This window comes from Natator depressus, chromosome 2 (genome assembly GCF_965152275.1).
Source record: "Natator depressus isolate rNatDep1 chromosome 2, rNatDep2.hap1, whole genome shotgun sequence".
Classification (NCBI taxonomy): Eukaryota; Metazoa; Chordata; order Testudines; family Cheloniidae; genus Natator; species Natator depressus.
Window position 1 is genome coordinate 252438086 of NC_134235.1, and position 27827 is coordinate 252465912.

Consider the following 27827-nt stretch of genomic DNA (forward strand, 5'->3'; position numbering starts at 1 on the left):
TATTTGTGACAGTAAAGAAACCATTCAATACCTGATTGACAACACTTCTCTCCCCTCAAAACACTCACACTGTATATGTAGTGCTTCTCAAGTATTGCTGGATTGTTCATTGCATTAAAGTGTAAACAGCTCCATTATTAGACAAACAAGCAATATGTCCATTGCTTACTCCTCTTAATTTCCCAGAACAGTTTTAACAAAAAGCCAGACAGCTGGATTTTTACAATAAAATATGAACAGAAAACGAACAGCTCTTTTTGCATAGTTATCCTATAGAATTTCAAGCAATTCCCCAACCCAAGTCTTACCTGCCCTCCTCACCACACAAAGGCATACATCACAGCATCTTTGAAATCAGAGCCACAAACATTTTTTTTCTTTTACAATAGGGCTGTGCGGTTCTGTGTTTTATTAGTAAAAAAAATTCTGTAAAACATAGGATCGTGTGTTTTTGTAAATTATATTGCTACAGACTTTTTACATTGAAATTTCAAAGCGGCAACCCCAGTACAAGCGAGTGTAATTTAAGTATTTTATTGTCCCCCCCCAACCACTCTAATCAAAATCATGCCGTGATAAAGTGACTGAACACACTGATAACCAAGCTCTTCAGGTGATGGGTTTCTTCCATGTATAACTTCACTGGTTTTTAAAAAGGAATTAAAGGGAAAAACAAGAAACAGTTTTTGTTTTTTTCCAAAGCTACCTAAATGAATACAGTAGTATTGTACATTTGCTAAAATCTTCCATTCAAAACTTCCCGGTGTTTAACAAATATTCTGCGCACAGCCCTAGTTTACAGATGGCAATTTAATCATAACATTTTAGTTGAATTTCAAGAATTTATGGCACTCTGCCTTACATTTTAAATTAAAAAAATATATATATATATTATATATATCCCTATGCAGGGAAATAACCTTTTTTTAACCCAACACAGAAAGGACAACGGAACTTTGGGTAGCATTTCTTTAGCTGAACTGAATGATCCACTGGGAAAGACTTTTTAATAGTTTTGCGATAATATCTGGGAATTATAATTGAAAGACAAGGTTTCTAACAGTCTTGGTGACCCACATGCAGCATGCACTACTGCACTTTTAAATATGGAAGAACTTTGGGAAATAATTTGATTTTCTGTTTTGATTTTCAAAATCTCATTTAATTAAAGTAAAACCAAAATAATCATATTGCAATTTTTACAAACATTCCACTTCTTTTTCTGGCATTATGTTGAGATCTATATTGCTTTGTTAAAATCTAGGTGCTTCAAATATATAGTTATATATAAACCTAAAGAGCTTATAAAAATCTGGATTTTTTAAGTGTGGGAAAATAAAGTGCAAAAAGGTATATATGATAGTTGCTCACATACTGTAAAAAATCCAAACACTTAGGAAACCCAAAACTTGATCTTAAACAACCACCCCGTTTGAGGTCAGAAGGAATCGGGTATTATCCAAAAATATTCTCACATTCTAGAGTGAAACTTACCATGATTAGAACTCAAACAAAAATCATATATAAAATGCACTTACAATATTAGCATGGATCAGAAATGTTACTATGTTATACCCCTGATTTTGTCATTTTTGAGCGCTGCGTGTTATTTTGTATGCTTTATCAGTTGAAATTATAAAGCCAATTTTTTCTGGAACTCTGTGGATTACAAAAGCCCAAAACGGCATTAAAACTGTACAGAAAGAACACAAAGACAGTGATTGTATAGTATTAGTCGTTAAAATGGTTTCAGATGTGGGAACAGAAGTTCAGTTGTCCATTACATGTTGATTTCAAAACAATACAGGTCACTTTAATATCAACATTCATTCACAGACATTTAAGGCAACTGGGTTCATGAAATCACTGCTTTTATAAGTGTGAACAGCTGATGACATGGTTTGTCTCATGTACAACAGATCACAACTGTCTAAATGGTAATGTCTCATGAAGGGGTTATTCACTGTCTAATTGGTAAGACTGTTTGGTCTAATACTTGTGTGAAAATCTTTGAATTTTTTTCAGCCATTCTCATCACACCTGCACAATAAACTACAACCTGAATACTTCCCTGCAGACTGTATCTGAGGCACAGAGGTCACAAATACAGTTAAAAATACTGCTCAGAGAACAACTTTTTGGCAGTTTACGGTTTCATTACTCAGTATTCAAAAACAAAACTAAAGATCTTAGATTGAACGCAAATGTAATGGACTAACCAGAATCCATATGTCCTTTTAAACCATCTAGATTTTTTTTTTTAATTGTCAGAATTTAGTTCTGGCATAGAAACATACAGTACTAAGGTAATGACAACTGGTAAGAGAACAAAAGAGTGACTTAAATGTCATGGTACTGCTTAGAACACCCTCACTGAGAAACACTGTGAGCACAGTGCAAAGCTGCCCTGCAAGGAGACAAGTCCTCTCTCAGTCTTATACTGCCCCTGTGATAATCTATTCCATGACTGTGTAGGCTGGCCCACCCTTTTAGGAATGAATTTATTAAGCTGCTTAGTAAATGTTTTAGCCAAGGATGACAATCTAGGTCAGCTTCTTGTAATTCCTATTGGTCATACCTGTAAAAAAGGCAACTTGTATCTACCCTGTGACATTTGACAGTAGGCTAATTAAAGCACCAAATTATTAGTTTAACTTTGTTTGATGCCTGCCAATAATGGCTAATTTGTATGATTAGATTTCTACTGGTGTAAAAATGGTTAAAAGGTGACCCGGGAAAGGAAAAAAAGGGCTGTGCCTTTTTGCTTCAAAAGGCTTAAAAACAACAGTTACACGTGTTTTTAGCATCAGAAATTCAGGTCTTGTCTACCCTGGATGAAGACCTAGTGTAACTATGACATCAAAAATGAATGAAAGCCAAGTGAACTGAGAAGACAGGATTTTTAGTAGATTTTTATATTGTTTTTAATATTCTAAGTTAACACCTATTTAACTCCAGAGCCTAAAGAGTAAGTTAGAGAAAGGAATTCTGAGTTAAACACACCTCCAGCAGGGGTGATATGGCTCCCAATCTACATCCGAGACTCTCAACAAGTGTTCAGCAAAAGCCAGGAAAGTTCAGTTTACATTCCTGACATTTCTAAGGAAAAACACAAACAGGAAAAAAAAAGCCCCCACTTTAAAATAAATTGGGCTCATACCTCCATTTTGCTTCTTTATGGTGCATAAAGCAGCAAAAGGCATTTTTCAAAGTCCTTTGCAGGTCACCTTTAACTGAGTACGTGGGATGTCATATACCACAAGTTTACTACATAAGGGTGGGGTATATCACCTGCATTTCATTTATTGCCCAAATTTGCAGCTTACAGCAAATGTTTTTGTAGCGCAGGCACAGTGGCAAAGAACAGTATAACAGCCGATGGTCAGCTCCATTTGGTGAGTATACAGTAGCAACGATTAAGAGAAAAAATACTCTTAACAGCTCAGCACACATCCAGCTTACCCAGATGGGTTTTTGTAAGAATGTAGATCAATAAATAGATTCTCCCTCCCTTCCCCCCAATAGAATGGGTTTCTCATTATGATGTTTTAAAAAATTGGAGAGGCATGGCAGTTGTGCGCAAGCAGAGATAACAGAACTTGATCCATCTAGCACAAAAGGTGCTTGAGATCTATTTCCCACCACATTTTCCCAATTCTATCATACCCTAATACCCAAACTGCAGATATGTTCAAACGGTGTCCAAAATGAGTAAGACCATAGTGACACAAACCTGTAACTAAAATCACCCCTCCCCAAACTCCTAAACCTTCTGAGCATGACAAAATGTAATGAATACAACTTAACATCACCATGGAGACAGGACCCCAGCGTATTTGTTTCAACTTTTTCCTTTGTTACCATATATTACAGTGCTCTATAAAAAAATCCTTTTTCCTTTTTAAAGCGTTTAGACAATACAAGACTAAAAGATGTCTGGAAATACACCTTATACAAAATGAACTTTTATCTTAAAATAACATTCAAAAAGGCACTTCATTCGGTAAGAAAAAAATTCAGAGTCAGGTCAACTGCTCTAAGCAGAGGGGGGGAACTGTCTGCATAGTGGGAGGGGACAGAAATTTGACCGCTGAAATACAACAAGCTTCTTTTTTTGGCATGTTTTAAGAAAAGCTGATCCAGTAAAATATGTCCACTTACGAAAGTCATTAAAAGAGTCCCATTTAAAATAGCTTCTTTTTTTCTTTTTTAAAAAAAGTAGTCAGAACATGTGACCTTAGGGTGTCAGGCTTCTGAAGGCTCACTAGCATCACTCATGATTGTCCTTCGTGTACAATGTAACAGGAAGATCAAGAGTAGCACGTCTGACAGGAGCAGCCTCCTCAAAGCTTAGTTTGAAAGAGCTGAGAGATGGAGAAAGAGTCTGTAGCAACTGCCATCAACCAGAAGCAGTCAGATTTAAGGGCTACCTGTTGCAAAGTTTGTGAAGCATACTGTAAACTTCTTCCTCTCTGCTTAGTCCTTCAAAGAAAGGAATAAGATCTAGCAGCTCTGTGTCTGTCATGTCATCAAACCAGGATTGCACAGGCACCTGAAACAGAGGAAGAGAAAAATAGAAGAGGCTTTGCTACATCAAGAACACATGCACAATTTCCATCTACCTCAGAACCTTAGCTTACAGCACCTACTGGCAGGCATCCTACCGGCAGCTAATGACCATGATAAAGAAAAGTTACTCACCTGTAACTGAGGTTCAAGTACATTGCCAGTTCAGACCCACATCCTTAAGATATACTTGCACACCCACATCAAGACTGGAACCTCTGGAAAGCTAACTGCAGACTCTTTCCAGATGTGGAATGTTCCAAGCAAGGTTACATGAGGCACGGCACATCTCCCCTTCAATGTCTTCTGCCTCCTTAGAATCCAGAATAGCCTGAAGTAGGGTGCAGACTATGACTCTACACCGATAATCTAGTTGGAAAAACTCCAATTACCGGTGAGTCTCTTTTCTTTCTCCTTAGAGTACTGTCAATACAGATGCCTATGCATAGAGCAAGAAACCCTCATGGAAGTGTAACTGAGGAGGAAATATTTGAACAATGAATACCCAACTGCTCTGTACTGTACATCAGATTTTGAGGCAAGGTTCAGAGAATAATGCTTCATAAAGGAGTAGAGTGGCTCTAGGGAAGAATATTGTGTATTTTCACTATGGGATCTTACTGAAGTAATGCATTAGAGTCTGTTTTGGATCTGGTCTCATTCTGTGGTCCTCCAGGGACTGGAATTGCCACTAGCTTTTAGCGCTTTTCCACACAGGATTTAATAACTCAGATAACTTCTTAGCACTGGATTTTATAACATCCAAAAGTGGTCTGGAGCTTGCTTTGATTTTTAACCTTCAGCATGGATTAGATTTGTGGCTCCTGATCCTTGCATGCAGAGCTGGTAAAATGAGGTAAACTGAAGCCTTATGTGGCACTAAACAGGTAAGGTCTCTCACTCAAACATCCAAGGCATCAGGATTTGAGGGCCTGAGTTCAGAAATTCCATGTTTTAAGAAGCTTTCCTTAAACCTTCACTTTTTACCATATCAGCTAAAAGCTACACTAAATCTAACAACTGACAGTAAAATAATCCTCAAAAACAAAGAAAATGCCTGATGGGCAACTTAATGTTTCAAGGGAACTAGAGGGAGTCCCAGCTTGCTAGGTGACTAGCAAGAGAAGTGTATGTGTGTATATTGAGAGTGGTGGTTGATGGAGAGGTCTCTGTTTGTGCAACCCCAAGTGCAAAAGCTTTCCAATGGGTTCCAGGCTTCATGTGGATTGCACATCCCAAAAGCAAGGATCTCTACTCTCAATCTCCAAAGGCAAATATGAAGAAATTCCTTGAGTGAGAAATATCTGTATTACTGGCATTTATACTACCACCAAAACCCACCCTCTTCCCTTCGCTTTATTTCTAAAGCTGGATAAGCTGGTTGACTAGTATTCCTAATCACAGAATGACCCGTAACAGAAATTCTAATTAGCAGATAAGGAAAGGAGGGAAGGAAGCAGCATCAGGTCTGCCAATTCTCCTCAAATACAATCTTAACTCACAATAAAGGAAAATCTATAAATAAAAAACACAGACAGGTATTCAACTTGTGCCAGTAAAAATAGTTATTAGCTTGTCTATTAAAATAGCTTCACTCATGTGAAACAAAGTCAGAGTACCCATTAAAAAAATAAAAATCGTTTTGAGGGTTTTGGATGAATATCCCCCTCTTCTACCAGCCTGTATAAGGAGTGGTTATAAAGACATCACACTGTTTGGTGTTTTTCTGCACAATTAGCAGTTTCTTCAGAAGATGCCCAAAGCTAAAAATTGAATGAGAGCTAGGCATGAGAAAGATGAATTGGCAGAGTAGCGTGGAGAAGCTTGGCCTATATCTAACTTTCTTAATAGCTAGCACTAGAACCTGATCTTCTACTTAATGTTTCAGAGGATGACGATGCTGTTGACACTAATTAACACTTTAAGAGTAAATCTGAGTACTTAATATTGTTTGAATGTGGAAACCAGACCACGGAAGACCAAAGAGAGGAAGTTATTCCTTGGGACTACTTACTGCATTTTCAGGATGGAAGATGTAAGATGCAGGAGAGTTATCCACTATAATAACTTTACTCAGCTCTCTTCCCAGTCGACTCAGATCCTTCACATAATTTCCTCTGTGGAAAACACAGGATTCTCTGAAGAGTCTTGCCCTGAACACACCCCAGCGATCCAACAAGTCTGCTACTGGATCCGCATACTTAAAGACAGAAGTTAATATGATTCAGAAGTTTAAAAAACGGAAATTGCATGTCTGCAGGTACAGCAATGTTTCCTAGAACTAAATATTAAGGACAAATAAAAAGGACAATTATAGACAGAACTACAATCTGCTTTGCTTCAGCTTTTTCTCCTTAATATTAATTTATGTACTAGCAAAGCTAAAATTATTAATAAATGGGTAACAGGACTGCAGTACAGTTATCTTTCAGAAAGAAAATAACTTGCATTGTAAAGCTTGCTATGATTTACTAATTATCTTAACACATCTCAACATGGGCTCTTTACATTTGTCCTTTAACTCCTAGAAGCTGATGAGTTCAGAGATCCCACTTAACACGACTGTAAAAATGCATGAAAAAGTAATGGTAAACCTAGAGCACATGATGCCACTTCTGCAGCTACTCGTACCAAATTCAATTCCATGTACCTGTGAAGTCAAGGGTAATGGAGGAGGCATCTGACAGCCTAATTCATGATGTGCCTTTGTCAATAATGCATGTTGACTTTTGATGTCAGCAAGGGATCTGAAGATCCCCAAAACATGCACACTCCAGTCGTGAGAGGACAGGCAAAAATATCTAATACAAATATCCATTTGTAACATTCTGTGTTGGCATTATTCAAAGGAAAGAAGTGCTACATATCACACCTCAAAGATGATGTAAGTACCATAGCACGTGATGGCATGAATTTTGACTCAAGAATTGATAGTAATAGCCCAAGAGGGTGGGAGGGGAGAGACACCTAGATAGGAAACCAGATTGTAAGAGCAGATATCCTCGACAATTATAGTTAGCACAAATTCTTTGAAAGATATGATTGATCATTTGATGGGACTTTTCTAAATTGAACAGCAAGCAAAATAGATCTTGCTGTCAATAAACCTTTCCTTTTATTAAGACTTTTTCAATAGAAAGTGCAAATCCCCTACTTTGGGACTTAGAACTTGACTGGACACAATATTGGTAAACACACAATCCTGCGCTGACAAGGAGATGAACTAGATGATTTAACAGGTCTTTCCCATCTCTAGAGTCTACGGAAAGCCACAAAAAGATTAGAATTTAACTTGCTTTACTAAACCTAAGATATTTAAATAAAATGAATTAAAAAATTACTGATCAACTGATTTCACTTCAAAATCAAAACCACAAATACAAATCCACCGAAAATATTGCAGAACTAAAGCCGCACTATCCACTACAAAACTACCTACATAAGATGCTATTTCACCAGAGCTAAAAGGGCACAAAATATTGCATTTCAGATGCTAAATATATCAAGCTTTACGAACAGCATTTAATAGTCTCAACCGAAATTATAACTGCACATCCACATCTCAGACATCTGTGTCCTATGTTTTTGCACCAAAGTACTTTCTGAACTATTGGCTGATTTCATAGCTTAGATATAGCACACCTTATTTCACGCCCAGCTTTAATATACTGCTTCATGTAGTACACTATTTATTCTAATTTCCCACTATAACCATGGTAACTTGTAAGCCTTTCATATTGGCATCATGAGCAATGCATGGAGGCTACATTATGAGACAAGCCCATATGTGATATTGTTACCATGGAAACACTTACCCACACACTAGCAGACAAAGTACACACTGTCAGGCAAAGAAGCAGAAAAGGGGAAAAATTAACATCATACCGAGTGAGGAAAACAATCATCCACAGAAAACCCAACCAAAATGTCCACTAACCAGCATTAAAAATACTAAAGAGAAGGAAGAGACAAACGACAAACCTTGGCTAGACTAGCTGTGAAGAGTACACACTCAAAGAGCTCTCCCATCCTCTGGAGAAACTCGTCCACATGTGGTCGTTTCAATACATAAACCTGAAATGACAATAACTGTTTAGGTCAAATGAGGCTTAAGCCAAAAAGGCTGGAGTTAGCCTAAAATTGGTAGGTACGACTAATATGTGACACAGGAGGCTCAGATGAAGGAAAAGGCTGATAAAGCATAGTATTAAATAATGAAATATTTGAACATATGTACTTGATAGCCCCATGCTGACTGCACACTGGTAGTACTGTGTCCTGCTGAAAAGATACATTCTTAAAATTGAAAAGACAAACAGACATGTAATGGGGCACCAAAGCAATAAGAACTGCGACCCACATTTTTAAAGGTATTGAGACATTGTTAGGCTCAGTGTTGCCATGCCTAACTAATTTAGGAGACTAAATCCCATTTTCAAAAGAGATCTAGGCACTCAGGAGCCAAAATCCCATTGACATTTAATTAGATTTAGGTTCCTAAGTGCCTAAATCCTTTTTGAAAATGAGATCTAGGCTCCTAAATCAGTTAGGCATTGCTAACAGATCATAGCACCTTCTGAATACCTTTAAAAATCTGGGCCTGAGAGCCTTTAAGTAGCATGACTCTTTGATGCTTATGTTTCTTCAATTCTTGAACAGTATGAGAGGAAACATCTGAGGGAAAGTTTTATCCTGTGTTGGGAGGAGTTTTGAAATGTATTGACTACTTTCTTTTCTTCTGTAAAAAAAATACTTCTCTTCAATTTTTGTTTCTGGATGTCAGATAACATACTCTATTGCTGTTTTTTATTGATTTTCCAAACCCATTAATAAAATACAAGCTTTCACCTCTTCAATGGAAAAATGAGTTTCCAGTATATATTTTTGAGTTGTACTGAGCATGTAAAATCTCTTCAGTTGAGGCTTTGTCATAAATACAGTAAATCTTCTGGGTTTTCCTCCTTTCAGGCAGCAGTAGCTCCAGCAAAGGAGCCATGCTGCCATTTTGCAGCAAGAACCAGTTGTTTATTGCAATTGATACAGCTACTACGAATATTTGTTAAGCACCAACAATGTGCTTAGTGTTCATATAATATACCAAGATAAACACAGTCCCTATCCAGGAAGTTTACAATTGGGTAAAAACAATAAACTGGGGGGATGGGAGGGGGTGTGTCTGTGTTAAATGGTTACTTTAAAAAATTATGTTATTTATCTTGCTTGATAGCATTTGATAAAGGTTCTTGATAGAACTAAATTAGGAATTTCTACTTTTGCATTTAAGAGAATTTCAGCATTGTAGATTTCTTGCTAAAGCCTGCTAAATTAAATAGGTTTCTCTATCATAAGGTAAAACATGCAACACTGAACTTGTTTAATGCCTTTTATGTTATTTAAGGGAGTTTTACTGGCTAACATATTATTTTTATTAGGTTAACAGTGATATTAAAAGGCAAACGTGCAGTGAGCCCATACATATACACAGTGAAAGAGAAAGTTATGGAAACACCAGTTTGAACTTAATAATGTAAAAATTAAATGCAGTAAGGGAAGAGAAGGGACACTGCATGATCAGGGCTTAAACACTACCCGATTTATATTAAAAGAATGTACATGCAAAGCACTATAATCTAAAGGCCAAAGCGGTCAGATCAAAATGCTATGTACTTTCCACTCTGGGTAGTCATGTGACAAGCTACATGGACCTCAAAACCAATTTTCTGGATTAGATTATGCTTATTCTTATTAAATCAGAACTAAACTTTACTTTTGCCACTGGAGCTGACTCTCACTACATTTATACTTGGAAGGGGAGGACAATTTGTAGCCTGGTTTTCATTCTGATTCCCTATTTTTTAATATTACTGTGGCAAGCACCTGACCCTACTTAATCAAATGACTCTAACTTCAGGAACTAAGTTTACAATAGATTATATTAGGAACAGGTTTATTTAATTGCTGCTCTCTTTTCCCAGAGAACTGCACTATAGTTTCTTGGATTTCAATAGGACTGTGGCAAATAATTCTCTCTCCCCTTTTAAGATAACCGTTAGTTTTTCATTAAAAGCTGGACTCACTGAGAGATACTTTGTTGACTAGGGTTTACCTTCCAAATGCAACTTTTACAACACATAGTAATAGAAAACAGGAAGGCACATTACCCATCAACTGTTTGTAAACATTCAAGTTCTAAATTCTTTAGCTTTATATCCTCCTCCCACCACACTTAGGTACACAACAGCCCAAAATATGTGTTCAGAGTTAGGAACATTTCAGAGTTACGGACAACCTCCACTCCCAAGGGGTCTGTATCTCTGAGGTTCTGCTGTATCCACAGATGAGAAGTTCTGTGCCTTATTAGTGCCTTTCTTTTTTAACAGTGCATTCAGTCACACCATAACAAAGAATCCCCCACATGCACTCACTAGGTTACAGAAGTGTCTCCTCCTGCGGACTATGATTACAAAACCCAACCCAGGCATATAAACTGTGGGTGCTTGCAATATAAAATGTTCTCCCATGTACCAAGGCAGCCATATCCAACCTACAGTAAAACTGAATTTCTTGATTACAAACTCACTGATGAAGATTGGTTGAAATAGAAATACAGTTTGAAATCAGTTCCTTTATGTTTCCTTTGCAGAGCTTCTGTGGCAGCCAGCAGGTAGTTGACCTGAATTGGAACTAGGCAGCCTCACATTATGACATGGTACTCCAGGCCTTCTCATGCCTCCCTAGTTCAGTTTCTTCTTTTTTATCCTACCTGGGCACCTGCCACTAGATTTTCTCCTCATCACTAATTCAGATGCCTTGTTGTGTATGCCAGTTCTTAGTACATGCTACAGAACCACTTCCAATTTCTGGATAAAGCCTAACCATTTCCTGCTTGCGAGTGCGCACGCGCATGCGCACACACACACACACACTTCCTCCAACAGTGCCTCAATGTTTTTCTAAACAAGGTTTCTGAGTGCTTAGTGGGGGCAGGGGGAAGTGAGAGGGAGGCGTTCCCCATAGAAGTTGCTTTCTGAAAAGTTATCACCAGGTGTAAAGGTGAACGGGTGTCCGGTTTTTGATCGGAACACCCGGTCGAAAAGGGACCCTGGCGGCTCTGGTCAGCACCACTGACTGGGCCATTAAAGGTCCAGTCAGCAGTGCTGCAGGACTAAGGCAGGCTAGTCCCTACCTGTCCTGGTACTGCGCTGCACTCCGGAAGCGGCCAGCAGGTTCAGCTCCTAGGCGGAGGGGCCCATGGGGTTCTGCACGCTGCCCCCGCCCTGAGCACCAGTTCCCAGCCAACAGGAGCTGGTGAGGGGTGTGTGCGCATGCCTGCGGAAGGCAACAGCAGCGTATGGAGCCTCCTGCCCCCCCCGCCTACTAGCGTTGGACTTGCTGGCCTCTTCTCTGGCGCACGCAACACAGTGTCAGGACAGGCAGGCAGGCAGCCTGCCTTTAGCCTCAATGACCAGGAGCCACCCGAGGTAAGCCTACGCCCCAACCCCGAGCCCCAACCCCCTGCCACAGGCCTGAGCCCCTCCAAACCTGAGCGCCCTCCTGCACCCCAAAGCCTTCATCCCCGGCCCCATCCCAGAGCCCACAGCCCCAGACCAGAACCCTCACCCCCTCCTGCACCCCAATCCCATGCCTCAACCCCGCAGCCCCCTCCCGCACGCTGAATCCCTCAGCCCCACCCCAGAACCTGCACCCCCAGCCAGAGTCCTCACCCCCTCCTACACCCCAAGCCCTTGCCCCAGCTCAGTGAAAGTGAGTGAGGGTGAGGAGAGCGAGTCACCGAGGGAGGGGGAATGTAGTGAGCGGGGGAGAGGGCCTTGGGGACAGGGTGTGGCTAGGGTGTTCGGTTTTGTGTCATTAGAAAGTTGGCAACCCTACAAGGTGTTGGTAGCAACTGCAAGTGTGTTGATAATGCTGAACTACAAACTCCCTTGATCTACTTCACATGAACCTTTTCTCCATTTGACAGTGCAGTTCTTTTCTCCTCTGTCTCCTTACATTCTCATTTACTGTATTATTTTCTTTGCTTCATTAGTTATTGGACTTGAATCTCAATGCTGCATGCTTATTTGTGGCTTGGCTTTTTTCTGTTATATGATGTCTTCAGTTCAAGTCTCTAGACTGACTGACTCCTGGCTTTTCTCTCAGCTTTACATACTGTCTTCAGGGCAGGACCCCCCCCCCCACCTTTTTTTTCATATCTGTACTTCTTGGGATGCATGCTTTGCTAATTACCGCTCTATTCTGGTAACAATTTAAAGGAATATCATCGCTTTTTATTAACCTTCTCTTGGACATTAACATTTAAATGGTATTTCCCGGCTTTAGGCAAGGTCTTACAATACTGCATATATCTGTCAGTTTTTAGTTTAGAACTGTTGTAAGTGGCATCACCCAAATTAAGTGTAACTGTTTGAGAAAACTTATCTGTAAATATACTCTATGTCATATGAATGTCAGTTTTGGAGAATAAAGTATTTGTACACAGAACAGCAAGCTTTAGTGTAATGTTAGAAATAGCACCATACAGTTGGTTTTTAAAACATCAGTTTTAGAATTTTGGAATCTTCATGCAATAGCAGAACAGTCTGACCAAGACAACTCAAGCACCTGTAATCTTCATTTCACCGCGTATGCACTTCCTATTAACAGAAAGGGGGGGAAATAATGTGGATTCTTGAGTCTTCACATATCTGGTTCGTTTGTCATGGTTGCCTCCCAGTGCAAGTAATCAAGAATAGGCCAATTAGATTGCACACAGCCTATCCTGGATTACTTGAACGAGGTCACAGCCTTTTCCAGGAGAATAATTGAGGAACTTGGTCCTTTATAAAGAGAAAGTTTGTATTTAAAGTTGTTCCCCACTGAAAAAAAAATAATCACATACAATATTCTAAATAAACTTCATAAACATTTCTCTTATTTTCATTGGCTAAAAATTATTTTTTCCTTATTAATACACTGTTAAAACACTGAACAACCAATAGCAGTGTTCACTACAAAGTATGGCAACTTTAGATCAATGTCCTAGTAAGGAACAAGAACTCAGTCCAAAACCACACCAAATCAAACTGTTGCTGGCTGCCTTTTCTGCTCCTAATCATTCAAGTGTAAGACATGAATCAAGTTAGGTAAGGCAACCTGGATAATAGACCAAGAACTACCTAAACTAAGGATCCTGATACTCATCATATGGGGGGATTGGAGCTGAGTCAGTGTCAATAGTTTCTTCTATAGAGACGATATAAAGCAAGTTATCAAAAGCTACCACACAATATTGTCAAGTGCATGGAACATTCCAAAGAACAACTCCAAACTTCTGAGTCACTTCATTTAAAATGTTATCCACCTTTTAGTAGCCAAATGAGTGTACCCTACTGATGCTCTTGGGAACCAGAATTAAAACTTTCTAATGCATGGCTTCTCAACCTCGGTGTCACAACCACCTGGCCCTTCCCATGCTCCTAAACGGGAAGCGAGTTCCAGGGAGAGATGGTCCTGGTATGGAAAATGTCAAAGTTGCAGTATGGAAAAGGTTGAGAAACAACGATTTATTGTATTGAGTGGGCCCACCTCAAGCCTTGATAAACCTCCTCAAAACAAACTTCATGAATTCTAACAAATGTGTTTCATTGATCTTGATTTCTGATGAATAATTTGGTAGGGAACAAGATTACTTTGACTGACTCTCTCAACTGGAGGGACAGAAATTTTGGTGACTAGAAACTAGTGAAAAGGACCATGCTATTATCTAGTCAGTACAGCATCTGCTTGGACTGGAGTGGTCATCCTAGGTATTTGTTCCCATAAACATGCTATGGGATGTGCCACTGACAGGATAATTAAGCTCTTAGTGTGTCACTTGGAGATTACAATGTAAAGAGAATAACAGCTTACTAGATGTGTTATACTGCTATACTTTCCAAGAGAATTCAAGGTATTTCATAGCCAAATGCACATTAATACATTTTATACTGATATTTAAAGAAAATCAGAAAGAGTTAAGTTGTTGTATTTAAGAAGACATGAAATGTGTTTCAGATAGGGCACTTCAGAAAATTACAGAGCAGCACAAAAATGCAACTTTGGGTATGTCTACTCTGCAATTAAACACCCGTAGCTGGCCCGTGACAGCCAACTTGGGCTATAAAATTGCAGTGCAGATGCTTAGGCTTGGGCTCAAGCTCTGGGACCCCTCTGTGTATGTTTAAACTGCAATTAATAACTCTCAAATGGCCCCTGCCAGCTGACTCGGGCTTGCTGGGCTTGGGCTAAGGGGCTGTTTCACTGCAGTATAGACTTCCAGGCTTGTGCTGCAGCCTGAGCTCTGGGGCCCTCCCAGCCCAAGCCCAGAATTCTGCCCTGCAATGAAACAGCCCCTTAGCCCAAGCCCTGCAAACCTGAGTCAGCTGGCATGGGCCAGCCACGGGTTCTTAATTGCAACAGAGACATACCCTCTTCCATTTAAAGGTCCCCTAGGTCAGGCTCCAGACTGAGCCTGAACCTCTAGACTGCAACTTTATAGCCCTGCAGCCAGAGCCCCATGAACCCGAGTCAGCTAACAAAGTCCAGCTGTGGGTGTTTAATTGCACATACCCTTTGCTTGTTTACCTTGCAAAGAAAAACCAGCAGCACGGAGTCTTAGAGCCCGGGGCAACTGACTTGGGCTTGTGGGCTCAGGTTGAGGGGCTAAAACCAGCCGTGTAGATGTTCCCACTTGGGCGGGAGCTCAGACTCTAAGACCCTCCCCACTTGCCAGGCTCCAGCCCAAGCAGGACTGTCTACACGGCTATTTTTAGCCCCATAGCCTGAGCCCAGGCTTTCAGACTTGGTGCTGTTGGTTTTTTCCCCCGCTGTGTAGACGCTACCTAAAACAGACCCCTTTAGTGTAAGATCAGGCAAGGTAATATTTTTTCCAGACAAAAGTTCTACTGCTTTCTGACACAGCAGATTTAACTATTGTTTGTATAGCTTCATAACATTTCAGAGCTTCTATCATATTTAAAATGGGTATAAAATACTTCCCAATTGCTCAATGATCTTTCTGTTTTAAGGAGTTTATACATAATACAAGGATGGCAGATTCAGACAAACAACTAAGGAACCACCTGGTGAAATTCTATGGCCTGTGCTATGCAAGAGGTCACACTAGATCATAAAGGTCCCTCTCATACAGCCTTGGCATCTATTAATTGGATTCCCCCCGCCCCCAAATATTATTAGACAGACAATACTTACATATTACTTTTCCCCGACAGGTGATTACTTTTACATCACATGAACTGCACAGAATTCCTCTATACTGAGTACCATATTGCTCATCTTTTCTTCAAGGAAAGGAGCTGGAATGGAGTTGAATGAGGCTTTATGTGGCTCCTGCTCCAGATTAAATCCCTGGATCTGGGGATGATGGCCAATCAGCATCCCTCCCCCATAATTGGCCAATGGGTGCTAGAGACATCTCGGGGGCAGGAGCTACTTGGTGTCCCTCAGAAAGTGTCTCCCTCCCTCAATGCTGGGGCTGTCACCTTCCATTGCTAGCCCCATCAAGTTCACCCTCCCCACTGAGGCAAGTTGGTGGCTCCCCCCCATCCCCATTTTTTCAGACAAGCTGCTGCTTGACAAAATTCTACTGCTTTCTGACACAGCAGATTTAACTATTGTTTGTATAGCTTCATAACATTTCAGAGCTCATATGCTTTACAATTAATTAACTATTGTCTGTCCCCACATCTCAAATGCTTTACAATTAATTTTTTAACAATCTGGTAGGAATGGAAGTATTATCCCCATCTTACAAATGAAGAAATGGTAATTCACAGTGTTTAAATTACTTGCCCAATCTAACACAGGAAGTCTTTGGAAGGGCCAATTACCCTTCATACTATTTATCATACACATGAAAAAAACCCACCCTATGGACACAGTTTTTCAGAACTTCACATGCATTCACCAGATCTTGGTGCTTAACTGCAGTAAGTTGTTGCAGAAGTTGGAAGGTGTGTAGTGAATGAAGAAGGGGACTGAACAGGCAACCTTAATTCTGGTATTTCTTAATTTCTGAGTGTTTGATTTTTCAAATGTAACATTCTTTTAGTGTAGTTTGTGTTTTGGTATGTAATGCAATGTATGCGACTCTGATCTTATTGTTAATCTACTATGTTTCCTCCTACGGTTTGTGTCACTCACTCCTGACATCTTGCTTCAAAATTAGACTGTATACTCTTGGGGCAGACATTGAGTCTACCTGTGTGTTCGTACAGTTCCTAGCACAATGAAATCCTAATCCTTACGTAGGCCTTTGGACATGACAACGCAAAAATAAAAAAAATAAAAAAATAAAATAATAAATATATACGCTCTTGTCCCTTGTAAGTGAATGTAGTGCTGATGAAAGACTAATAATCCTAAAAACTGAAGTTCTCCACCACAGAACAGGCATACAATCATTGCTGGCAGAAGGACCACCATTCTAAAGGAAAGGCGTACTTGTGGTACCTTAGAGACTAACCAATTTATTTGAGCATAAGCTTTCGTGAGCTACTGCTCACTCCACTGAATGCATCCGATGAAGTGAGCTGTAGCTCATGAAAGCTTATGCTCAAATAAATTGGTTAGTCTCTAAGGTGCCACAAGTACTCCTTTTCTTTTTGCGAATACAGACTAACACGGCTGCTACTCTGAAACCTGTCATTCTAAAGGATATTTCAGTCCATTGCCCATTTAATCTTTGGCCTCTAAGATGTTTAACAAGTGTGTCAAGTGGTGACAACTGTGTGGATAGTTTTCGCAATGTATACACTCATTTTAGGAATCAGACTAAGACTACTAACTTACTTTACAGGCTACTGAACAGTCTTCAGATAAGTAGTGACAGGACAATATTTGTGCAGGCAATAACTAAACTGATTACTCAAAGACTGCTTGCAGTGGTGTTGTAGCCATGTTGTTTCTACTATTCTGGGACCAAGGTGGGTGAGGTAATATCTTTTATTGCACCAAATTCTGCTGGTGAAAGAGATGAGCTTTTGAGCTACACAGAGCTCTTCAGGTTGATTTACACACACACACACACCCCTAAATTATATACAGCTAAGAAATGTAATCAGTTATTTTTACAATCTAGCATATTACCTATTCTAACCAACAAAAGATATTTTAACCAATTAGCAGGCTCAATTCATCAGAAAATTAGGATCCAAGTTTATAGTACCTAGTGCAGGCTAGTTTTAACAAACTCTGCAATGTTTGAGCTTGTCTGGAGGGAGAAACTTATGAGCATTATTTATGTGGGCCAAGATTTGAAAAAGTGATTAGTGATTCTGAATGCCTCCATTTTTGGATGCCCAATCTGAGATCCTTTAAAGGGGCCTGATTTTCAGAGAGTACATATTCACCATGTTTTGAAAATCAATCTCACTTAAGGTGTCTGATGTAGAAGTCCCAAAAACTGAGGTACCCAAAATCACGAGTCACTTTTGAAAATTTTGTCCATATTATCCTAAACAGACTACGCACTTGAAAGACATATAAGACTACAAGGAACCCTGATTTGAAGAGCTTAAAATCTAAATACAGACAAAAGGTGAAGGGCGAGAGGAAGGAATGTAAAAGCATGAATGCTTGGCACACATATTTAATTCTATTTTGCATACTTGAGTGTTTTTACAAAATGTTTGTTTATATGGAATTTCAGTTTATAATCTGCCTCTGCTGGTCGGTGCTTTTAGGGAATGATAAATGTCTTAGAAATAGCTGTTACCTGGACAGACAATGTTTGTAAAAGTGGCGTTAGATCACTTCATGCTTGGAGAAGCTTAGAATCCACAAGAGGAGTCAGAAATTGATATCAAAGTCCTGAGGAGAAGATTCTAGAAAGAGTTTTGAAGTAGTTAGAGGGACACTGGCAGTTAGACACGACTCATCAGGTAGGCCATTAACCGGCCTGAGAAGATAAAAATCTCCATTTTGGCAACTGTAAATCTATGTCAAATAACTGAAAATCATCATCTATTTTTTGTATTAAAATATTCCCATATCTCTGACAATCCTTTAAAATTAAGAATTGACAGTAATAAATGATGAATAAAGAGTATGATTGAGGAAAATATTCCGACATGCAGAAACCAAGGTCCAAAACACCAGGACTATAATATAATGCAGTATGTCACCCAAAAGGCTTAAAGTGACTTTTTTCTGGAGTTATGATAACTGAACTGTATTAGTGCAATTATAGAAACACACACATTTACTCAAAGCAATGCCATATAAAACAAGAAGTGTGAGTTGCAACCCTGCTTCTTACAAGCTTCAGGTGTGTTGTGAGCGACTGACAAACCAGACAGCTGCTTTATTCTATGTAGAGGTGAGAACATATCCTTTGCACACAGCAATTCAGCTTTTATTTTAGCCAAAGTTTGGCGGTATCAATTCCTTCTGGACTTAGTCATTCCAAAATACTTGCTATTTAGGGATATTATTGGTTACTGAATAATGTGCTTAATGTCAGATTATTTTTAGCTTTTAAAATAAGCAGAAGAGTTATATTTAACTAATTTTTGATGTGTAAATTCCTGTATGTCAAAACACTGAGGAACTGTATGCAATACAAAGTAAATATAAAATCACTGCTGATAAAATCTGCAGATGACGAAGATTGGCAGAGTATTAAATAATGATGAGGACAAACAGTCATACAGAGCTATCTGGATTGTGCATTAATTCAGCCAAATGCAAAGTTATACATCTAGGAACAAAGACTAAGGCCATTCCTACAGAATGGGGAACTACATCCTGGAAAAGAGTGACTCTCAAAAAATCAAGGGATCATTGTGTACAAGATATTGGCCTGTGACATAAAAGTCCCTTCTGGCCTTAAACTCTCTGAACAAATTAGAGCTCAATTTAAGAGCAATGCTTACCTGATGTATGGTTCCATCGATTTCAACAGGAACAATGAAGTCAGCATTACTAATTGGCTAGAAAGAATGACAACAAAGTCAGATAATATTTTCGAAAAAACAAGTGTAAATACCATTACAGGGGGAGCTTTTCAAAGGCACCAACAGCAGTCAGGCTCCTAATTTCCACCAAAAGTCCCAATATGAGCCTTTGGAAATCTCTCCCCCACAGTGAATATAAAAAGCTGGAAACATTGCCTATTTTGATATTGAAAAGAAAAAACTTCATAGAGCATAGATTGAATAATACACTTCACAGCAATTTTTCAATGTGACTAAACTCAGGTTTTGCATAGGACCTGGGATTGTTTTACAGAAGGATGGTGAGAGAATGCGAAGGATCTCCCTGATTCAAGTCTGATTTTAATATTTGTTTCTATTGTCTCATGATGGGGATTTGTCATTAAACTACTGAACTATCATTTCTGATGACGCTTTCCACCCTTATAAAACACGCTTCCCTTCCCCCATCCTTCAGATGTGTATTTAACACAATAGACTAGCTGCACCAAAGGCTGCTCAAATATGCTGAAGTAGCAAACAGGGAAAATGAGAAATATTCCCTCAGGAAGCTGTCTTCAAAAAGGAGCACCAAAATAAATAAAAAGTTTAGCTCTAGGTGCTTCTAAATACAAGCATCTGCAGCTATCTGAAACTATTTCATTGCAAAATTACTGTTATGTACTTTTAAAGTATATTAATTCCTTTTATGTAATGTATTTCATATTGAAGGGCCTCAACATATTTTTATGCTGTCACACACGACCTCCCCACTTAAAAGTAGCCAACCCTTGGGGTAGAATGCAATAACTGTGAAACAGAGCACACTGCCATAGGTCACTTTAGTGAAGAATACCACAACTAAAGGAAACTGCAGAAGGAATTTAACTAGTTGGAATTCAATTATTCAAATAGGTAGTCGGCTTGGACATCCAGCAGTTGTTAACTCTACCCTTGTGAAAATTATCACGAGCTCTTTAGTGACCAGAAGCAGGCAAGGGCCTCATCTCGGATGAAAGACAGCACAAAGCTCACCCGTACCACTGAGATGCACTGGAAAGAGTGCCAGCTAGAGAATAACTAAAGTCATTTACTTTAGCATTTGGTTTTCCCCTTACAGACTCCCACTGTCAACTTTGAAAATGAATGCAAGGGAGCATGAAACCTTTTCAGTATGTGCAAACCTCTACTCTGGACAAGGGATTTTGGTGATGTCAATTGTTGAGGAGATGATATACTCTTTCAAATGATTTTAAATTAACTGGCTAGAATAACCTGAAGAGATAGAGATTTTATTTTCACTAAGGAACCACAGAACTCACAATTTAAGGAGCGTTCAGTTAACACTGATTTTTCACATTGTGGATTGATACTGATTCTCTGCTACTTTTGTGGATGCCATGCATCCTTTCTTGAATATTCTTCATTTTCTCCCCTGCTATTTTGGCCTCCCTCTGTAAATAATTTAATAGCTTTACAAAAAGTGAGTATTTTTCCCCCTCAGAAGTCCAAATGAGTGTCTACCTTGATAGAACGCTAAGAAAATTCCCAAGTATAACTTCCGGAGTGACTACAAAAGTCAGGGATTTGGCACTGAAGTCTAACAGTTTGCAAATCTATACAATCCTACAATTTCATCCTGACTTTGTATCATGAGTGTAGGCATAACCATATATCCATATACGGTCTTTTTAAAGTCAACCAAGAAAAATGGTTTCCAGATTCAGACCACTAATGAACTATGGTTTACAACATCAAGTGTCTGGCAACTGAATATTTACTAGGATTAAAATAAAAGATTTATGTTTGTAATGAAAAATATAGTATAACCAAAATTGAAAGTACTACAACGTTACTGGAAATAGCTCCTGTTAATTGCTTAACCATCTTCCTATAAAGTGAGATGCTTTATAATGCCTCAGATTTACAGAACATGAAGGATGATCTCATTTCTGAGCCAATTTGAAACGGTCACTGCTTCTGTCCTAACGCTACATCCTACCTGAACAATAAACACACTCCAGCACAGAAATTTTTAAAACTCTTCAAGATTCTGCTTCAAAACGACTGACTCACCAGCAATAACCATATACCACCCACCTTCCTGTAATGGAGGCTGTATACTTAATGTGCTGACTAGAGTAGAGGTGGTGACAAACCTATTTACTGAACCCTATGACATTGGGAGCAATCTTTTCTGGCACAGAACACAGTTCTTACTGGCACCAAAGATTTATTAATGTAATATTCACAATCTCTTCTAGCAGAATTATACACCCACTTAGCATACAGAGGCCCTGAAATTCCATTTTCCACAGCTATGATTTCTAGACTCAACTGCAGCAGAATTTACATTTCAGAAAATGAAAGTCAGTTTTTTTCAGGACAGCAAGTTCTACGTATGTTAAATACTGAACCCTGCTGGAATATTTAGCTACTGAAGTGACAGGACTGAGTGATCATTCAGTTAGTGTCTTGTTTCCCTAGAGATAGGGCTTTCTCTTGCAACAAGAAGTATTCATTACTTTATCAATGTTCATTCTATCCTCCTTGTCCCCCACCACAACCAAAAAGAACAGGAAAATAATTGTAGGAACTGGTGATGGAACAGCTCCCAAAGGAGGCAGTATATTTGTCGTCTCTGTAGAGGGAGAGAGATTACACAACAGGTTTATCTGGAACGATAGACTAACTTTGAAAATTTTCCTACAACGCATAGTGATGGAGATGACTGAAAAGGCTCCTTTCAAGGTCTATCTGTTAGAAAACCAAACCCAAAACCCTAATAAGGAAATGGTCTACAGGGCACCTTTTTTCTATGAAGACAGGTCTATACTGAATCAAGAAAATGATCCAATTACCAGAACATTCATGGGTGGCTTGTAAGACTAGTTAATATATTAAGAAGATTACTGTCTCTATTGTGTTCACTAACATTCATATGATCAAGTAGCAAAGACCACTTCAGAGTATATTTACCTTAAATGAACTGTGTACTAATGTTTCATCTAAATCAATAACCACACATTTCTTCCCATAGTCCAATACTGTCAGTTCTGGCAGGAGGTATTTAGCTGGTGGCTAAAGAAAAAAACAGCACAATGAAAAATGTAAATTTCTGTGCATTAACCACAGGTACACACCCCCCAGCATTACTCACTAGCAGTTAGCAACAGGAAGTCACATATGTAGAAGTCATAAGGTTGAATAAGTTTTTTCCTGCCAGTTTACAATACACAGCTGGAAATGAAAGCTCTCATGCAATACACAAACTGCTTTCTGTATTTTTATTTCTTGAATGAATATCAAATGCTCTGGAGATGAATTTAAGCAATACAGATGAACGCAGCAAAACAATTTTGATAGCTAAAGTCAGTGGTGGAAATGAGACAATTACTAGCACTGACCTTCTTTACTGGCCTGATTTCTCATGCCTCAGAATATGGGCTAGACAGCTGCAGTCCCATTTTGTTCTCCATTTCAGAGTCCAAAGCAGCAACTGGAAGCATAAACTTCTGGCCACAGCATGCAAGAGTGACTGTGAAACTTACATAAATCAATGCTTCCATTTGCCACAATGCACACTGAGATGAAGCCCCAATTCTGAAGTCAAATGAGATTACAGTGATGGTCATTTCCAGAACGGGGCTCTGAACTACTTCTATTCAAGTGCTGAATTAATGCTTTTGCATGGATTACATGTTCAGAATCACAAGAATAAAAATGCTGTAAATGAAAATTCCATCAAACTTAGCTCTGTTATAGCCAGTACCCATTACAAAGGTGGGACTCAAAATATAATGGGGAGCTCCACAAACTTCCTCCTGCAGCAGTCTATAAATGGTGCAATATCTTGGGGAACACAGACTTCAGCTGGGGCAGGAGAAGGTAGAGTGGGCACAGTTTTTGGGCCCACTGCCTGACCTAGCATCCTGAGTTGCAACATTCATTGTATTCTTCTTTGACATTGGTACCAGGTGTCCTTTACCACAGCAGCACTATGAAGGAACTGGAAGGGGAAGATACATCTTTTGGATGCTTAAAGAAGCTGAGATACTGCTACGCTACCACACTCTTAAGGGCGTCTTTAATGTTTAAAGAAATGGGTTAGTTCTGAAAGGGAGGGAAAACTAGAGTTGGGTATAAAGTGAAGAGATGTTCAATATGGATAGGAAATTAAATATCTTAATGGGTTAAAGCCCACAGGTAGGGGGTTAAAAACAATACAATACTGAAATCACAATAGGAGAAGGCAAAGTCTCCATATTGCACACTAGAGTAGGACGGCTATCTGAATGAGATTACATCTGTGTGCACTATAATAAAAAGGGTATCAATCACTGCTTCATTTCTGGTGTTTGCTAGAGAGTGGCAAAATATTTTCCATAATTTTTAAAATAATATTGTTTATAACCACCAATTAGAAATATGAAAACAAATTCTATTTTCTTACCACATTTTATTTCTATCAGAGCATTTCTCATATATGTAGCAAAAAGGTTCCCAAGCTCACAAAGAGCCCATATTGACTTTACCAATGGACAAATGAAAAATAATTCCCAAGCTAGGCTATTCAATTTTAAGTCATGAAGTCAAACACTTAAGTGCAACCTCTGTAAGAAGCCCAAATTTGTTAAATTTGTGTAAATTCTCCCCAGTAAATTTTAGTTTTAATTCAATAACTAAGTGTTCTTAAAAGAAATACTGTTAAGATTTAAATAATATGACAATCTTCAGCTACTTTACGTATCCTGGATAGGATTTTCAGAAGTGCTCAGTGTTGAGCTAACTCTGATTCTATGGAAGTCAGTGACAGTTTCTTGATATATCAAAATTGAAAACCACTTAATCATCTACTGATCTCTCATTTTCTTTTTAATTCTATTTGATCCTTAGATTAGTGCTGAGTGAAACCGAGATAAAGCATTGTATTGCAGTTGATAAGGCCTGCACAGCGTGTGGGCTCAGTCTAGATGTTATACACAGGATTTGACAATAGTCAAACACAATGAGGTCAGTTAAGGGTATAGTAAAAAGTTGCTTTACTGCTGTGGATATATTTATTATTTGTATTATGGAAATACCTAGAGGCTAAGCAAGGGCCCAAGGTTACTAGGCACTGTATAAACTCAGAACGACAGTCCTTACTCCAAACAGCTTACAATCTAAATAGACAAGACAGGGAGGGAAAAAGTAGTATCCCCATTTTACAAATGAGAAACTGAGGCAAAGAGATTCAGTATGTTAGCTACAAGACCATCCTGCTTCTCAAGGTAGTATGTTTTTCCATGTTAAGGAGTGTTAGTATATTTTTTTCATTTAATAGTAGCACAACCTGTATAAGCAGTTCAAAGTGCATCATCATAGGACTGGAAGGGACCTCGAGAGGTCATCTAGTCCAGTCCCCTGCACTCATGGCAGGACTAAGTATTATCTAGACCATCCCTGACAGTAGTTTGTCTAACCTGCTCTTAAAAATCCCCAATGATGGAGATTCCACAACCTCCCTAGGCAATTTATTCCAGTGCTTAACCACCCTGACAGTTAGGAAATTCTTCCTGATGTCCAACCAAAACCTCCCTTGCTGCAATTTGAGCCCATTGCTTCTTGTTCTTAACCACTGAGGATAGGACAACAATTTTTCTCCCTCCTCCTTGTAACAACCTTGGTTACATGGTAACATTAACTACATAGCAATTTCTTCTGCTATATGAAGAGTGTTTTTACTAACAGTGTAAAGGATCCAAAACACCATTAAGATATAAATGACATGATACCACCTTCAAGTGTTCCATTATATATGAAACAGGATCTAATTTCTTACCTTTTTTTTTTTTAAAAAGGATAGACAGTGCTATTTATCTTTAGGGTACCACCAGGAAAAAAGTCATGAAAAGAATGCACTATGTCCAGTTTTTTCAAAATTAAATATCTGAGGAAAAATATATGCTAATAGCATTCCCCGACCCTTAGTAATGAGTAGTAGCACTGAATGAATATATTATTCAGGTGGAATTTGGAACAGCTGAGGTAACTACTGCAGACTAAAAACAAACCAGGGATTGTTACAAAGACTGACATTGCTATGTATGGTGCATTAATGGCATGATAAAAAAAATCCAGGACAAGACCGGCTGTACAATATGCATTATCACATAGAACCAATAACTGCTCCCTGGCAGCTGATCAAACCAAAACCAGGAAGGGAATGAACATCTCTGAAAATATTACAAGACTCAAGGGCCTTAGACTGAAAGAGGCTAACTGCCTTTGACTCTGGGCCAAGTAGTATTGTATTCCCTTCTCTCTCCAGTTGAGGCTTTGCTTTCACTAAGCAGCAGTGATGAGGGGAACAAGTGTATCTCCATCCTTCTCGCTCCATTCAGTATATTCACATATCTGGTTAACATCCAGAAATCTCCTGCTACCTAGAGTTTTGCCTTAACTCAAGAAATGCTACACACAAATCTGAGACTAAGCTTTCCCAAAGCTTGCCTTTATCTAGGGTTTTCCTTGCAGGATCCCCTCTGTCTCAGCCCCAAGTTTCCTCTTCAGAGAGAGATGCCGGCCTTTCTTGTTCCCTGGTTGGTGTTAATTGGACCAACTTGCTAGTATGATGTAGCAGTAGATATACTATATCTTCATACAGCATCTGAGTGCATGATGAAAGTGTTGCATTCTCAGACAGGGTCCTAGGACTTGCCATTCAAGTCCCTGCCACAAGGCATAATTCATCTGATCCTGCCTAAAAAGTAGAATGCCAAAAGGGACCCCATGCTAAACACCAAATTTTCTCAATAGTTTGCATGTCTGAAGATCAGAGGAAACAAGCAACTGGCTTTTGGTTCCTAGTTCATTAGTTCTTCACATGCAATGCCATTTCTGTGCTGACATCTAGCATGTGAAGACTTATCTCCTGCAGATCTGAAGGGGCATGGAAAATATGAATTACAAAGGAAAAGGTTTCACAATTCATGTGGAAACTAAATATCTTGAGTAGGAATTTAGTGTTAGGGTGACACGTAGATGGTTTAAGGAATGTAAGGGATGTGTGTATCTGACAGTAACTCATTTATGCTGACATCCAAGCCTTCTAACTGGAGCACTTTCTACCCAATTGTAGCAAAGCTTGTAACAAGGAATAGGGAACGTTAATTTCTGTAGTATCAATTTTTAAATGCATTCCAATAGATCATAGAATAATAGAATATCAGGGTTGGAAGGGACCTCAGGAAGTCATCTAGTCCAACTCCCTGCTCAAAGCAGGACCAATCCCCAACTAAATCATCCCAGCCAGGGCTTTGTCAAGCCTGACCTTAAAAACTTCTAAGGAAGGCAATTCCACCACCTCCCCCGGTAACGCATTCCAGTGTTTCACCACCCTCCTAGTGAAAAAGTTTTTCCTAATATCCAACCTAAACCTCCCCCACTGCAACTTGAGACCATTACTCCTCGTTCTGTCATCTGCTATCACTGAGAACAGTCTAGATCCATCCTCTTTGGAACCCCCTTTCAGGTAGTTGATCTAAATGAAGACACTGGAGAAATTGCCTAGAAAAGTCATAATTAGTAGATATTTCATCACAGTTAGTCAATGAAGGTAAAATACTTATGGTGATTAAAATGAGATCTCAAACTCATTACCTGTTTTCTTTTTTAAAAAAAGAATCAAGCTTTTTAGTAATTAAAAAAAGTATAACAAACGGTGGTCACCATTAATAAATCAACAGTGATTCACACTTACTACACAGCAATATCTGAAATACTACAGTATTTCCCTAGAACAAAGTAGAAAAATAACTGTGGTTCTCAGATATTACTGTGTGGACATTATGGATCAAACGTTGCCTTTTTAAATACAAGCACCAGGTAAGTACTTGCTGAGCCTTTTGTCAATCAAGATGAAAACTTTATGCATATTACAATAGACATCGTGTCTTCAGAAGTTATTAAACTAGTCACCATTCAAGGCTTATGCATTCATCTCAGGTTTCCATGCTGTTAATTAGCATAACAGCCTTCAAAAAGCAATGATCGATCAAAAGTGTCTCAAGTGAGTTGAAGAAATACTACATTCTCTGACGGAGTAAGCAGGAATTCTGGTTTTCTGTTTGAAGTCTCAACAAATGGCAAGCAACCATTTTTTAGGAATTCACTATATAAAGCAACAACTAAGCCTCCACAAAATGACAAGGTTAAAAGTGAAATTCAATGGAATGCACATCTTGTTAATGCTAACTGTTGTAAGAAAGACACTAGAAGTAATTCTTTCACTCTATTCTGCACTGA

At 38.9% G+C, this 27827-nt stretch overlaps 1 protein-coding gene across 3 annotated transcripts in view; it reads right to left on the bottom strand.

Annotated features, from left to right (window-relative positions):
* Positions 1-636: 636 nt before the first annotated feature.
* Positions 637-27827, bottom strand: part of CTDSPL (CTD small phosphatase like) — a 122389-nt gene continuing 95198 nt past the window's right edge. For 2 of the 3 annotated variants that reach the window (XM_074946377.1, XM_074946376.1), the window contains 5 exons: positions 22518-22619; positions 19500-19556; positions 8548-8640; positions 6581-6766; positions 637-4552 (listed from right to left, as the gene is read on the bottom strand). In XM_074946377.1, the coding sequence (XP_074802478.1) occupies positions 4427-4552; positions 6581-6766; positions 8548-8640; positions 19500-19556; positions 22518-22619 (564 nt within the window). In that variant the 3' untranslated portion in view covers positions 637-4426. The remainder of the gene's footprint in view (positions 4553-6580; positions 6767-8547; positions 8641-19499; positions 19557-22517; positions 22620-27827) is intronic. The other variant, XM_074946378.1, reaches the window with a different exon arrangement.